The 15,144-nt window shown below is 41.9% G+C and overlaps 1 protein-coding gene across 7 annotated transcripts in view; it reads right to left on the bottom strand.

Moving 5' to 3' along the window:
• polg2 (polymerase (DNA directed), gamma 2, accessory subunit) overlaps positions 1 to 15,144 on the bottom strand; it is a 73,213-nt gene that overhangs the window by 32,827 nt on the left and 25,242 nt on the right. For all 7 annotated transcript variants that reach the window (XR_005457906.1, XM_038776479.1, XM_038776478.1 and 4 more), the window contains exons 3-8: positions 8,507 to 8,636; positions 7,771 to 7,876; positions 6,479 to 6,652; positions 5,325 to 5,465; positions 2,771 to 2,851; positions 393 to 493 (exon numbers count right to left, since the gene is read on the bottom strand). Coding sequence is in view for 6 of the 7 variants with exons in the window: in XM_038776479.1 (XP_038632407.1) it covers positions 393 to 493; positions 2,771 to 2,851; positions 5,325 to 5,465; positions 6,479 to 6,652; positions 7,771 to 7,876; positions 8,507 to 8,636 (733 nt within the window). In the remaining variant the exon portion in view is untranslated. The remainder of the gene's footprint in view (positions 1 to 392; positions 494 to 2,770; positions 2,852 to 5,324; positions 5,466 to 6,478; positions 6,653 to 7,770; positions 7,877 to 8,506; positions 8,637 to 15,144) is intronic.

Here is a 15,144-nt window from a genome sequence, read left to right as displayed (position 1 = left end):
CAAGTCGCCTCATTCCAGCGCCTGTTTGGGTACACAGAGGGAGAATTCAGAATGTCCAACATACATAACAGCATGTCTTTCGGGACGTGTGGGAGAAAACTGGAGCACTCTGAGAGAACCCACATAGACACAAGGAGAATGCACACAGGCTCCGCACAGCCAGTGGCCCAAGCCGGGAATTGAACCTGGGACCTGGCGCTGTGAAGCAACAGTGCTACTCACTGTGCTACCGTGCTGCTCCTCGGACATATCTCAAGGAATATTAGGGATGGACAACAAATCCTGGCCTTGGCAGCGACCCCCATTTCCCACAAAGAACTAAAAATTAAATTAAGTTAAAGAACTCATCAAAACCACCCATTCAATTGTAACGGGGAACAAATGTTTCTTACTTCATGATTAGGTGCTCCAATGATGTGTGCATGGTTTCCAGATAGCCAGGCCACACTGTAATTCTTTTCTCTAACATCTCACGGAATAGCCCCTCACATACCTAAGAAAAAGAATGAAAGGCAAACTAGAAAAACAGAACATCAAAAATAAGAAAATACTATAAATACATGGGCAAGTAGGAATAGAAAATACAGATTACTAGAGATGGGACAATGGCTGTTCTCCCTTCCCCAGTTTCTTTCATTTAGTCCTGTAATAGAACTGCCCTTCTGGTTCTGATGAAAAAAAACTACCCAAAATGGTAACAATCCTCTTGAAATCTCATGTATGTGGGTAGAACAATTTGTATTTCATTTTAAAAAGTTTAAGACGAGTTGTACACTGCAGCTGCTTAGATTCATCAACATACAACCATTTAAGATTAAATTATTTTTAAATTTTGTACCAAACATAATAGAAATCCATCACAGGATTGTTCACCCATTCTTAAAGCTCTAGTTGCAGAATTTTTAAAAATGAATGTGCATCAAAGAAATTTTTTAGTAGGTTCTCCAGTTGTCACTCAGAATTGGCTGTGTTCATGATTCCTAACTCCTTGACAATTTTCTAGTCACTTAGTTGTTTTTGGTCTGAGTGTTCCTAACGTTATAGTTCTGATTTGCTGATGTTTTAACTTTAAGCTAAAGAGATAGAACAAAAATTATAAATGATAATAGAAACTGTGTGGAAGCTACTATAAAGCACTCACACATATAGTTAAATATATAGAACACATATTTGTGTACTTCTTTAAGTGTATAAGACTCCAATGGGGTTTCAAAGTTTACACATAATTACTTTATGGTTTCTCCAAAACTATTTTAGGTTGTTGATTTTTTTGTCTGCATCCTCCCTCCAAGTTTTTCTTTGTTGTTGCAGTGGTAGCACTAACCTTTACTGACATAATTATTCACATGTATCACTAGCAACCTGTACTTTATACAATCTGCCAATCTTCTTATACAAACTTGCATAGAAGGGGTCAATTAACTGTTTAAAAAAATCACAGTTGAATTGGACATTCTGTCACGTGGCATTCACATACATGCACTTGAGAAAAAGACACAGGACAATGATCATGAATGGGAAATTCTGATGTTTCTAATTAATCTTGCGAGTGGACATAAAAACAATGATTAACTATCATGATCTTAATGTTTCCTGAACTGGCATTAACTAATAGCTCAGGTTATACTTGCCTGGGCATTTACCACTGGGTCACTGAAGGAACCTTTGCTCAAATGTCAGCCTGTACTTTAGGCACCTCTTGCAACCAGTCTCAAGTTTATTGTCTTCTGTTTATATTGTCATCTTGCAGTTTAGTTCTGACCATGAGTAACTGCAAAAGCAACTCAGCTGGTTTGCTACTGGATAAGATTTCTTTTGGGGGTGGGAAGTGGGGTGAGAATAGCAAAATCAACCTACAAATGTGCTTTAATAGCCTTAAGGAAAACATCCTAACAATATTTTCATGCTTCCAGTGGGGAATGTCTTCTGGTACAGCACTTTTAGATTTTTATACAAATGTAAAACTTGCATTAAATTAGCAAGTTTGGTTTCCAGCCACATCTTTCTTCATAACATGCCATTCTCCGACAGCTGTTAAAATTGCAAATGCTGAGTTTTCAAGGGGCAATATGAACTTTAGTTTTAACTGCAATTGGGCTTGGGTTGTTTATAAAACAGTCTTAATCTTGAACTAGATTGCTGTGCCTTTATCACAGTGTACTGCTTTACAACATTTTCACTTACTACAAATTTAATATGACCAATCCATGATAGGGATTTAAATTTAAAATTATCAAGTGTTTCTTAGTGAGTTTGCAAAGTGGCAATATTTGGCAGTTATATTTTCAGCACACTTTTGATGAGATTTATTTTATTTGCAAGTGCAAATGGCCCATGTCTAAACTAAATTAATGATTTTCAAAGACCATTTACAGTACAGAAATAAAAAAATACCCTGGCCTATGATCACAATTACTTAGTTGACTGAGTAATTATTTTTGTTGAGAAATATTCTTGTTTATTTTGTAAGCCATTTTTTGGTACAACATGTAGTCCACAAGCTGTAGGAATGGTAAAAAGAGCATTCAGGGTCCAAAAGCTCACTTGTCAGAAGGTCCTCACAGATGAAAGCTTTAGTGCTGAACAAAAAAATGCTGTACGGTTTCAAACATAATTATAAAATTCAGAACATCGTAAATAGATGTTGTAGGGCAATATGACTGCAGCTTAGTTTGAACAAAAGCAAGTAATGAAATTTAAAACATCAGGGAGCACAATTTGATCAGTAGCATATTTTCATGGCTTTTGGAGTTCTTCACAAAATACACACCTGGCGCAACTCAACTGTAGGTCCTTTGCCCATTTCCAAACCCACTTTAACCGGAGCTAAACCTGGGTGGAGCTTTAGCACCTAAAAATGCAGCAGACATGAATATTAATTTCAGATATTTTCCAAAGTAAAGAATAAACAGGCTCAAAGATTACCAAACTGATTAATTAAATTAAATTACTGAATAATATTAGTATAATTAGTGGCAAAGGAAAATAAACAACCAAATTTACAAACCATCAAAAACTGATACATGCTGAGCTGCTAAAGAAAACTATTCTGTTTACTTATTTTGGAAACTGCCTTCAGTGCGCACCTGTTTTTGTACAATTCAGCAATATACTCATTAAATTTAGCTGCAACAAATGCATCCTCTTACTAGTTCCTGTCACATAGCGGTTTTGTGGTTTTACTATCAAGTCTGTAATATCGCTGACAACTAAAATATATACATTAGTTATAATGTCTGTCTAAGTATCACCAATTGTTAAGGCATACACTGAAGGCAGCACTGGCATGAGGTCACACCATCCCCAAACTTGCAGAGAGATAACTGATTCAGGGAAGGTATGCGTGCATACAATTGATAAATACGATATTAAAGAACAGTACTAAAATTAGCTTCCGGTCAGAAACACAAAGCGAAAAATGGCTGTACTTCAGAAATAGTATCAGGGAGCATGTGTAGATTGAGAACGTACGGAGAAATGAGGCAAATAATAATAATAATTGCTTCTCGCAGAAAAATACTTTTCGCTGTACCGCGGTACACGTGACAATAAACAAAATCCAAATTCGGGACTTGTGGGAGGAAACCGGAGCACCCGGAGGAAACCCACACAGACACGGAGAGAACATGCAGACTCCGCATAGACAGTAACCCAAGCCAGGAATCATGCCTGGGACCCTGGTGCTATGAAGCAACAGTGCTAACCACTATGCTACCATGCCACCCTCCGGGACGCTATGCTTTAAAAAAAATCTTTTTATTGCCATTTTCCACATTTATAAAGTTATGTACATTATTTTACTGCGTTCATTCACTTTATTGTACGGAAAGGTTTATCCTGTCCTTCCTTTAATTACCTTATATACATTTTGCCGCCGTCTGGCTTGGCCTATGGTCCCTTCCATCCCCCCCACCATCCCCCCTTGCGTCCGCCCTGATTTCCGCCCCCCCCCCCCCCCCCCCCCCCTTCCCTTTCTCCCCCCTCCCCCCCGTTGACTTTGGGTGTGTTTGCTTTGTGATCCGGGAGGGGGGGATTTTCTCCTTTTTTGTGACTTTACAGTCTTTCCTCCTTCTCCTCGACCCCCCCCCCCCTCCCTCCCCCTGGGTTGCACGCATTCCTTTAGTTCCCCCTCTTATCTTGGTTTTTCCCCTTGTCTTCCTTCTTTTTCTTCCTCTCTTTCCCATTTTCTTATCTTACTCCTCATTGCTGACCTCAAACAGGTTTTGGAACAGGCCGACAAACTGCCCCCTTGTATCTAGGAAGCCTTCCTCAGCCCCTCGGATGGCATATTTAATCTTCTCCAGGTGGTCCCGGGAAGCTATGTTGACAGCCAGAAACAAGTCCTGAAAGGGCAGGGTGAGCCACAGCCTCAAAAGCCCAAACCTGGATGATGGGTGCAGGAGGAAGATTTGATGGACATGTTTACAACAGAAGTTGGATAATTTTACAATTGTTAAAATGTGTTCTGCAATTTTCTTTCAAACTTATAACTTATTCTATTTATCTTGGCATAGTAAGTTGGGATGAATATTTTAAAAATTAATAGCGATGAGCAATTCGATTGTTTTGCATTCTGTATGAAAGATTCAGCAGGCTGCTTGAATAAATGTGAATCACAGTTAATTCCTATCTCATCCAATCAAGTGGAAGAAATGTTATTGAAATGAGCAAAACATCATGTGACATCTGAAATGCACACTTAAATTCAAAACAATGAATGAACAAGGTTTCACAGGTACTATAATTTTTGGTAGTATTGAAAATGTTACTTTACAAAGGTAGCAAATATAACATCATCATTGTGGAAAGGAGACAGAGAGAGAAAACAAGGAACACAACAGCTGGTTAGCCTGATTTGGAAATACTGAAAGCCATTATTAAGGAAGTGATAATAGGGCACTTAGAAAATCACAATATGAAAGAGAAATCATGTTTGACAAATCAACTACAGATTTTTGAAGATATAACCAGCAGGGTAAATGGTGGGGGATGAACCATAAGGACAGCATGGATAAAATATGTATGCCGGATAAAGGTGGGGGGGTTCCCTACCACAGTTGATATGAAGATGCTTGCTTATAAATACAAGGTATTTGCGTGTTTTTTTCTAACATGTATAATTTGTTGGATATAAAAACTCAATAAATTCCCTAACAAAAGGAAGAAAGAAATGCTCCAATTTAGTACAGAAGTTGCCTACAGTTGTCATTTTCATAAAAACTTTCATAGAAACTTGTTAAAGTTTCTCTGTTTTCCATATAAAAATTGATGAGAAACAAACCCAGCATCTTACTTTAATACAAAATATTTGGCACAAAACATACCTTTTTTTGGTTGTCTCTCAATTTTGAATCAACTTTCTCAGTGAGTTGCAGTGAATCAAACAAAAAGGCCATCACTCCTCGATCCAGATTCCCACTCACTGACAGAACATGTGGGACAACAGTCTTCCTCCCATCTCGACCCTTTTGAGAAATTATTCTGATAAGCAGGGATATGTTTGTCAGGCATTTTCTCCCCTCTTTTTAAATAATTCATTCTTACCATTGTTAAAGAAAAGAACTTCCATTCACATGGTGCCTTATCATATGTCTCAAATATCCCAAAACATTTCACTTGGAAAGTACCTGATGTAGTTATGATTACATGGGTAAATGTGGCAAGCAATCTGTGCACTGCAAAGCCCCATAAACAACAATGTAAAAGAATAACTAGTTACTGGTTTTTTTTGGTGTTAGTTTAAATTGCAATGCTAGTCGTAACACAAGAAGAACTTACTGCTCCAAGTGCCATGGGTTCTTTCTGACAGTACAACATTCCATCACAGTCACAAAGATGTGCAGGTTAGGTGGATTGGCCATGATAAATTGCCCTTAGTGTCCAAAATTGCCTTTAGTATTAGGTGCGGTTACTGGGTTATGGGCATAGGGTGGAGGTGTTGACCTTGGGTAGGGTGCTCTTTCCAAGAGCTGGTGCAGACTCGATGGGCCGAATGGCACTGTAAATTCTATGAAAAACTAAAATCAGTACGGCACTGATCTGGTAACCTAGATTATATGTCTAAATCACGGGATGGGGCTATCCCCTTGACTCAAAGGTTGATTTCCATGCTACCAGTTGATCCAAGGTGTGCAAAGCTTCATAATCAAGATTAATTACCACGGTTCATATGAGCTGCACAGCAACCAAATTATGTTCTTACTTGTGATTCACACACATGCAGCTTCAGTTAGAGCTTCTCAGCAAAATCAAAAGAGCAAACTTTGTTTATTGCTCTTTAGCTCATAGTAACTGCTACTCTTGGTGAGATCAACTAATTTCAAAATTGTGAGTCATCAATAATGAAAATATATCCAATTTTAAAACTATAACAGCCATTTTAGACAATTATTTTGAAAATCTGAAGATATTCTGCATAGAATTTAGCATTCTTTAATTGTACCATTTACATTGCAAATAAACAAAATTGTGTTTGTACTTTTAAGTTTGTTTTATTTCCATGGTGCTCAAGCACAAGTTCCTTGTCTCCCAGATTTAGCAGCTTCTCAATTGGTTCCTTCCCCCATGGAAAACTGAAATACAGTGCGCTTCCTTTAGTTCCGTCAATATCCTGGAAATCACCGGCTGTAAAACTGGATGGATTTTTGGCAAACTATAAAAAATTAAATAATGCTCAATAAAACATGGGAAGATAATAGAAAACAATTAACAATCTAGCTATTCTCTTCCCCACTTCCTTCCCCAATACAAAGACAAGTATGCACATTCTCCCCGTGTCTGCGTGGGTTTTGCCCCCACAACCCAAAAGATGCATAGTAGGTGAATCGGCCATGCTAAATTGCTCCTTAATTGGAAAAAATGAATTGGATACTCTAAATTTATTTTAAAATAAAAAAATACAAAGACAAGTAACCATGGAACAGAAATTGGGTCAGCGCATGATAATGAGCACAATATGGATGGAGCCCATTTTGCTTACATGAAGATGCTAACCTGTATGGAATTTAAAATGTTGAATTTCTTGTTTGGCCAACTTTGAGGTTTGCACCTTCATATTGTTGCAGACAAGCGAGTGGTCAGTGTTGCAATATATACAGTGGTTAAAGGTGTCGCTATGAAGAATGATCTGACTGAAGGATAAAATCACAAATGCAGCAATCCTCTCAAAGACAAAGCTCCCAAATATGTTGGTACTCAAAACAGGGGTAACTTTGTTGGGTCAGCTATGTTCACAGGATGGAAGATGGACAAATACCAAATAACTTTCTGTATGGCAAGGTAGTCTAAGCCAGTATGATGCCCAAAGCTCCGTTCAAAGTTGCTTGCAAGCATGACATGAACACACTATTTATTGATTCTCAGGCCTGGGAGACTAACACAACAGAGAAAAATGGAGTTATGTTACGGGCCAGTGTGCACAACCATGGCAATCAGTGACTAGTGCAGCTTGGCAACAAGCACCAAAATTGAAAATGACCCACAACACCCGAGAATCACTGCACATGCAGTACTGGTGACAGAATTTGTTTCTCATGGATTTATCTCTTTAGCCATCAGCAAAAGTGTACCTATGAAGCCTATCTTCAATGGATTTGATTTACTTCATGCCCATCTTACCCAGATGGAAGAATGCTAGTTATATTTGACCAGTCATTCCTGTAACTGAACAGTACCTTAAAAAACTGTACTAAATGATTTTTCACTACTGCTATGCAATTACATGAATAGCAATCTATAGTGAATTGTGTTCCATAAATCAGCAATTCTTACCTTCCTCCACCACAGTAACCTCTGGCGTACCCAGTAGTCTAGCCATTGGCCTGAAGTCCGAGGAGAGCTAAACCATACCAGGGATGCCATGTCCAGTTCTCGTGTTCTTTAATGTAATGGAAGGTTAAAACTGTTACAGAGTAACAAGAGTAATTAGGTTGAACTTTACATTACAGCTCTTCCATTGAACTAACTTTTTACTTAATACCTCATCTTTCTCCTAACCTTCCTTCCCCTTTCCCAAATGTTGCATCTTTTGTTGTAAAAGGAGAGACAGCAGGATATTTTTCTTTAAAGTAGTGAATTCAGACAACTGAAGAATTGGCTCATTAACTTTCGCAGAGGGCACTAAAATGGAAGGCAATAGTGTACAATTCTGAAGACAAAAGGAAGTTGTAGGAGGCTATAGATAAGTGGTGACAGATTAATTTAGTATCAGTAACTGTAAGTTGATCATAGAATTCCTATAGTACAGGAGGTCTTTATGCCCATCAAGTCGGCACCGAACCTCCGAATGAGCACTCTACCCAGGTCCTCTCCCCCGCCCAATTTCTGTGTTTTAAGATCCAATCTATTGTAAGTGTGTGGCAGCAATAGAGAGGGCCAAACACACATTTAATCATCATGTGGCTTTCTTTCAAAATCAAAATTTAGGTTGTGTTAAGTAATGACATTTTTCAGTTTATTAATTACTTACTGCACATAAATTTAATACATCTCAAATGGAGTCTCTCACCTTACTGCGTTGCATACTGTTGGGTATTTACCAATAGGAAAGGGCTGATAACACACCCCGATCTCAGCCAAACCAAAAGGTAACTTCCTGTTCACGAGGTTCAAAGACCTAGTATATTCTTGAATAGCTCCTGCAGAAGATCATAAGAAATAGGCATGTGTTTCAGACTTCAAAAAAAGTCACATTATCTATAAGATCCTAAAGATAAAACCTCTCAACTCATGGCTAGCTTTAGCTTTGAATACTTACATTTCAGACAAGTAAGAAGTTAATTACATGTTGTGCACAGATATCCCAATACCCGTCTTAACTCAGCAGCCGTAACCCAAATCAACTACCAACCACTCCCAAAGTACAAATATGCACCCCAAAATCTTTTTTGCCAATTACATGTCTGGTTCTCCTGCATTCCTTGTATTCATGCCCATGTTTTCACCCATTCCAGAATAGCATAGATGCATTCAAGGGTAGGTAAGGATAGGGGGAGAAAAAAATAGAAGCATACGTTGTTAGGGTTAGGTTTATGCAAAGTCACTGAATGTTGCAAAAGGCTATGGGTGTTGACAATATCACTGAAGACTTGAGCTCTGGAACTAGCCGCACCCATAACCAAGCTGTTCCAGTATAGCAACAAGACTGTCATCTACCCGACAATATGAAAAATTGTCCAGTTATGTCAGCCTCCAAAACGCAGAGCAAATTCAATCCAGTCAATTACTGCCCTATCAATCTACTCTCGGTCATCAGCAAAGTGATGGAAACAGTCATCGACAGTGCTATCAAATGGCACTTACTCAGCAATAATCTGCACACTGATGTTTGGTTTGGGTTCCATCAGGGTCACTCAGCTCCTGACTTCATTGCAACCTTGACCCAAACATGGATAAAAGAGATAATCCTAAAGGGTGAGGTGACAGTGATTGCCCTTGACAGCAAGATAGCATTTGAGCATCTTGGATTCCAGCAAAATTGAAACAGGAGCGAACTCCCCATTTGTTGGAGATCTCATTATTGCGACAGCATCACATCACAGATTCCATCGTTGTGTTGGGTGATGTTCCTTCCACACACTGACAGTGCAAAGAGTAACCTAGTTTGATTACGCCAGATGGTGTCACTAAACTCAGCCGTTAAATTGTTTTGTAAATCCACTGCCTTTGTTAACTTTCCACAAGCTGAGGGTTGAACCCGCTGTTCTGTGCTGTACTGTTCTCTGTTCTAAGGCGATCCCTACCCTGTACTTTGCAGCACCAACTTCAACAGGTCATGGCCCAGGAGAGTAACTGAAACAAATTTTAGTTTGTTGTGCTGCATTGAGCCCTGTATAGACAAATGTGTCTGGATTAGACAAGGGGCGGGTGAGTCAGCTTCTTCCCATCAGTTCAGACTTTAAACAAATTCTTCAATACCAGCTTGCAGATCCCGCAAACATTGTGTTTGATCCAAATGGCCATTCAGGCACAGAGACCGACCGAAGTGATGCTGCCTTGAGTTTTTTCTGACGCAAAAGTAGCTATTTTAACACAGCCTAAGAAATAGGCTGATCTTCTGACTTGGATGGCTCTTCTGAGCGTGCGAGTGTGCAGTACATTTGGCCACATACGCCTGTGCATGCAAGTGGGTTCTGCACCACTGGACCTATTATTTTTGTCCGTTTTGTGGGCTGCAGTTGCACTGGCAGAGCTTGTGGAGATAGGGGGGAAGAGAAAGAATTCCATGTGTCGCAATATTTCGATGTAGCCATTTGAGGTGCTGTGAGGACTGCGGCGTGAGGAGCAGGCAGATTCTGGGCCTCCCTGATCCTGCAAATGATGTTGACTCTATGCCCATGGGTGGCACGGTGGCACAGCAGTTATCATTGCTTCCTTGGAGCACCAGGTACCCAGGTTCGATTTCAACCTTGGGCGACTGTGTGCAACATAGAACATACAGTGCAGAAGGAGGCCATTCGGCCCATCGAGTCTGCACCGACCCACTTTAAGCCCTCACTTCCACCCTACCCCAGTAACCCAATAAGTCCGCCTAATATTTTTGGACACTAAGGGCAACTTAGCATGTCTAATCCGCCTAACCTGCACGTCTTTGGACTTTGCACACTCCTTCCGTGTCTGCGTGGGCTTCCTCTGGGTGCTCCTGTTTTCTCCCACTGTCCAAACATATACAGGTTAGGTGGATTGGCCACAATAAATTGCCCCATGTCCAAAAGTTTACACGGGTAAGGCAGGAAAATTGGATTGGGCAGGGAGCTTTTTCGGAGGTTCGGTACAGACACGAATTGCCGAATGGCCTCCTTCTGCACTGCAGGGGTTCTATGGTTCATGCCCAGTAGAAAGGAAGATGGCTGTGGTTGCTGGAGGTCAAGCATCACAGTTCCATGCTATCACTGCAGGTGTTCCTCAGGGTAGTGCCCTAGGGCCAATCATCTTCAGCTGTTTCATTAATGGCCTCCCATCATAAGGTTGGAAGTGGGGAGAGGGCAGTATAGTGGCACAGTGGTTAGCACTGGGACTATGGCGCTGAGGATCCAGGTTAAAATCACGGCCCTGGGTCACTGTCCGTGTGGAGTTTGCACATTCTCCCCATGTCTGCGTGGGATCCCCCCCCCCCCCCCCCCCCCAAGCCTAAAAGATGTGCAGGTTAGGTGTATTGGCCATGCTAAATTGCCCCTCAATTGGAAAAAAAATTATTAAAAAAAAGAAGTGGGAAGGTTTCTATGCTGATTGTACAATGTTCAGTACCATTCATGACTCTTCAGAGTATTCGCCACAAACGTGCATAATGTGCAGCTCATGGTCACACACATGCATATTCAGAGTGGAGCTCTTTTTGGCTTGTGAAAGCCACTGGCATGTCATAAGCCACTGCTTATAGGGGGAATATGCATCCCATCGATCACCCTCTGGACCTGGGGCACCCCAGTGATTGTGGCGAACCCCACTGCCCAGGCATCCTGGTGGGCTCGGTCCGCATTGAATTTTATATATTTTGTCAACCGAGCACACAGGCCCTCTGTTACGGCGCACATGCATCAGTGCATCGAGGTCTGAGAAATCCCAAAGAGGTAGCCACTCGGCACTTGGAAGGACCCTGTGGAGTAACTGTTCAGGGCGACCGTCACATTGACGGCCACCGGGAAAGGGTGTCATTCACCCGTACCCTCACGATTCCAGTTGCGCCATGATGAGGCAAATATGTCACACGGTCCCGCTGCTCAGTCGGAGTCTTCAACGGCACGCCAGGTCCGGCAGGGCCCCGAATGGCAGGCATGCCGGTACACACAAAGCCTGATGCAGCACCTCCTTTCCACCACCTCCTTGGCCCGTTGGCTCGCCCAGCTACTCACCAGCTGGCTCCTTTTCCTCTGGGATAGGCACCGCTCCTGCAGGTTCCTCCCAGAGTAGCTCCTGCTCGTACAGCCTCAGTGCATTGGGCCAGGGCTGCAGCGGCTAGGATTCAATCCAACCATTCCTGGTTGAATTTCCAAAGCCCAATGAGATGAAAGACAGGCACGTTAGCATTAGGACCTGTGCCTAATCAGGTCCAACAGCCTACATGATGGCCCTGGCCTGCTTGCAGCTCCTGCCCCCGCATGTCCCATTCGCTCCCCCCTCCCTCTCCCACCCCCACCCCCCATCTTGTGGCCCAAGCACCCATCTCTGCCGGCAGGGTATCAGTGGCTGGCGCTACCAACGCCAGAGGTACGTTCTGCGGCCCTTGTCCAGCTCCCTCCTGTAGGGGGTACCTTGGGTGTTGCCCTTGGATGGGTCGCATGATGACCCGCCGGCAGGTGGCATCCAGTTGTGGGTGGGGACGGGGTGGTTGGTGGGGCGGAGGGAGTGGTTCCAGGGGGTTGGTGGGGTGGCGGGAAGGGTTGGAGATTGGGGGGGGGAAATAAGAGATCAGGAGTGGGTGCACCCATATGGCCAGTGTCACTCTGCGCAACTACTGGCCTCAGTGGGCGGTCATTGGGGTTCACAACAGGATGGCTGCCTTGTTGACCGCGGCAATGGCGGTCCATGCCTGGACACCGCCCTGGTCCCGGGGACACCACGGCCCATCCCCTGGTCACCTCCTGCTGGATACAGAATCCAGCCGAATGTCTTCCCAAAGTCTCTCCACCGTCTACAAAGGTTCAAGTAAGGAGCGTGATGGAATACTTTCCACTTGCCTGTGAGTACAGCTGAAACAAAATCAATCAACAACATCCATGACAAAGCAGCCCACTTTAAACATTCGTTCTCTCCACCACCGATTTACTATGGCAGCAGTGTGCACCATGTACACAATGCACTGTGGCAATTCACTAAGCCTCCTTGGACAGCACCTTCCCAACCTGGGACCTCTACCACCTGGAAGGACAAGGGCAGCTATGCGTCTACATCTTCTCCAAGTCACATACCATCCTGACTTGGAACTACATTGCCATTCCTTCGCTATTGTTGGTTGAAAATCCTGGAGCTCTCTCCAAAATAGCACTGAGTATACCTGCAACAGATGGACTGCAGTGACTCAAGGTGGCAGCTCACCACCACCTTCTGAAGGACAATTAGGAATGGGAATAGGAACTTAATTTTGAAAATAAATGTATGTTAAATAATAGTTGATGCGGCTGAGGATGGAGATAAATAGCTCACTGCTGCCATCAGCTGGTACTATAAAGTATGTTTGCCTTATTATTTTTCACTATTTCCTTCCTGATAGCATAACCAGTATCTGGAGCTTACCATTGAGGAAATTCTTGCATCCTAATACGCTCACAGTACATAGTTAACATTAAATGAAATTGGAAGCTATTTCGTAGTGCAGAAAAGAAAGATGATCTTTCACCTCTGGAATCTAGATTCAAATTAATCATCACCTTTATTAGTCTCACAAGTAGGCTTACATTAACACTGCAATGACGTTACTGTGGGGCAGCACGGTGGCATAGTGGTTAGCACTGCTGCCTCACGGTGCCGAGATCCCAGGTTCGATCCCGACTCTGGGTCACTGGTCCTTGTGGAGTTTGCACATTCTCCCCGTGTTTGCGTGGGTTACGCCCCCACAACCCAAAAGTAGGTAGGTGGATTGGTCACGCTAAACTGTCCCTTAATTGGAAAAAATGAATTGGGCACTCTAAATTTATTTTAAAAAAGGAAAAAAAAGTTACTGTAAAAATCCAAATTCAGCCCACACTCGTGAATCAAATCTTACTTCTTGTTGGGGGGGGTTGAAAGTTAATAATCAAATTAAACTAAAGTCACCACTATTAGTCAGCGGATCAACGGAATACCTATAAAACACAGAAGAGGACACAAAGGGTACGATTCCACTCTGCAGATGCTTGCTTATCACCTGGAATGCAAGGATGTGCAAGCTACATTAAAAATCCATGAGTGATTATGCAGAATTATCTCGTTTTGAAATATCGCTAGAGTTAGCAGCCTGAAGGTCTGTCTATGCATTTAATACCATTCTTACAGCAAAGAAACAATGCTTTGTTCTGAACAGTGAATGTGCAAGGTTAAGTCTCCTGGTTGGAGATGAGAAAGAAATCAAATTATGACCTTTTGTACTATGGACTAATCATCTTTACCACATGAATAAAGTGTATTCCATATACTAAACTGTTGCATGCTTACTTAAAACACCGAAAAACCAAGGGGAAGGAGATGGACTAATATTTCTTTACTGCATGCTGAAACAGATTTCTGCAGTCAAACTTTCAGACATTTTCATAATTAAAATTATAATTTAAAAAATCTCAACAGCTGGGTTTCTTTATCTTCAAACTATACATGGGCGATTTATTTACAAAGTTAATTTTATGATGGCTAGCTAGTTGCCTTGTACATAGAAATTAATATCATTTTTAATATTGGTCAAATCAGGATACTAAGAAATCCATGTTGTAGAATTCTGGAAAGCCCAATATAAAGTGCATACACTCTTCTTCCATACGGATACAGTGCATTTACGCTAGATCAAAGACTGTAGACATAGATTAATAAGAGCAATGGGCACTGCCGCCAATTACAGAAAGGCTTTACTGGAGCTCATTCAGCTTAACTTGTCCAGCAGAACCAGACAGAGCACTGGCAATATTTCCTCTGTTTCTCCAACTGTACAATCATATCTTTTATAGGAACTGCCATGCACTATATTGGAATGGAGTGTAAAGGATCCAAACTCCTCGTGACAGATGTGTCCACTCAGGGAAGGAGTTAAGAGAGACATGCTTCCTTCGGTATAGTCAAATCTACCACAGGGAGCCAAGCACAGAACACAGGTCCGTCCGGGTAATTGGATAAAAGTGTCATGCTGTCTAGCCTGGAAGTGACTCCATGGAAGACTATTTTTATCTTGTTTACTGTCTTGATTATAGTAATCTGAGAGCATGGAAAGGAAGGGAATGGAGCAGTTTGGCAGCAGCCAGACTTTTCATTAACTAATTAAAATGACCATGAGTACCAGACAACTGCTCCAAGTGAACTAGACTGACTCTGCCAGGGCCACTCTGTTCTAGAATTTGTTACAGCGTCGGTCTGAACATGGACAAAAAGAGCTGAATTTCAGAGATGAGATGGGAGTGATTAACCTTGGCATCAAAGAGTCAAGCAAAATTAATCAATGGGAATTGGGGGAAACTCCAGTGGTTG

The sequence above is a fragment of the Scyliorhinus canicula genome, chromosome 18 (assembly GCF_902713615.1).
Source record: "Scyliorhinus canicula chromosome 18, sScyCan1.1, whole genome shotgun sequence".
Taxonomy (NCBI): Eukaryota; Metazoa; Chordata; class Chondrichthyes; order Carcharhiniformes; family Scyliorhinidae; genus Scyliorhinus; species Scyliorhinus canicula.
The sequence above is the reverse complement of the archived record's forward strand: the minus strand, read 5'-3'. Positions and strand labels throughout refer to the sequence as shown.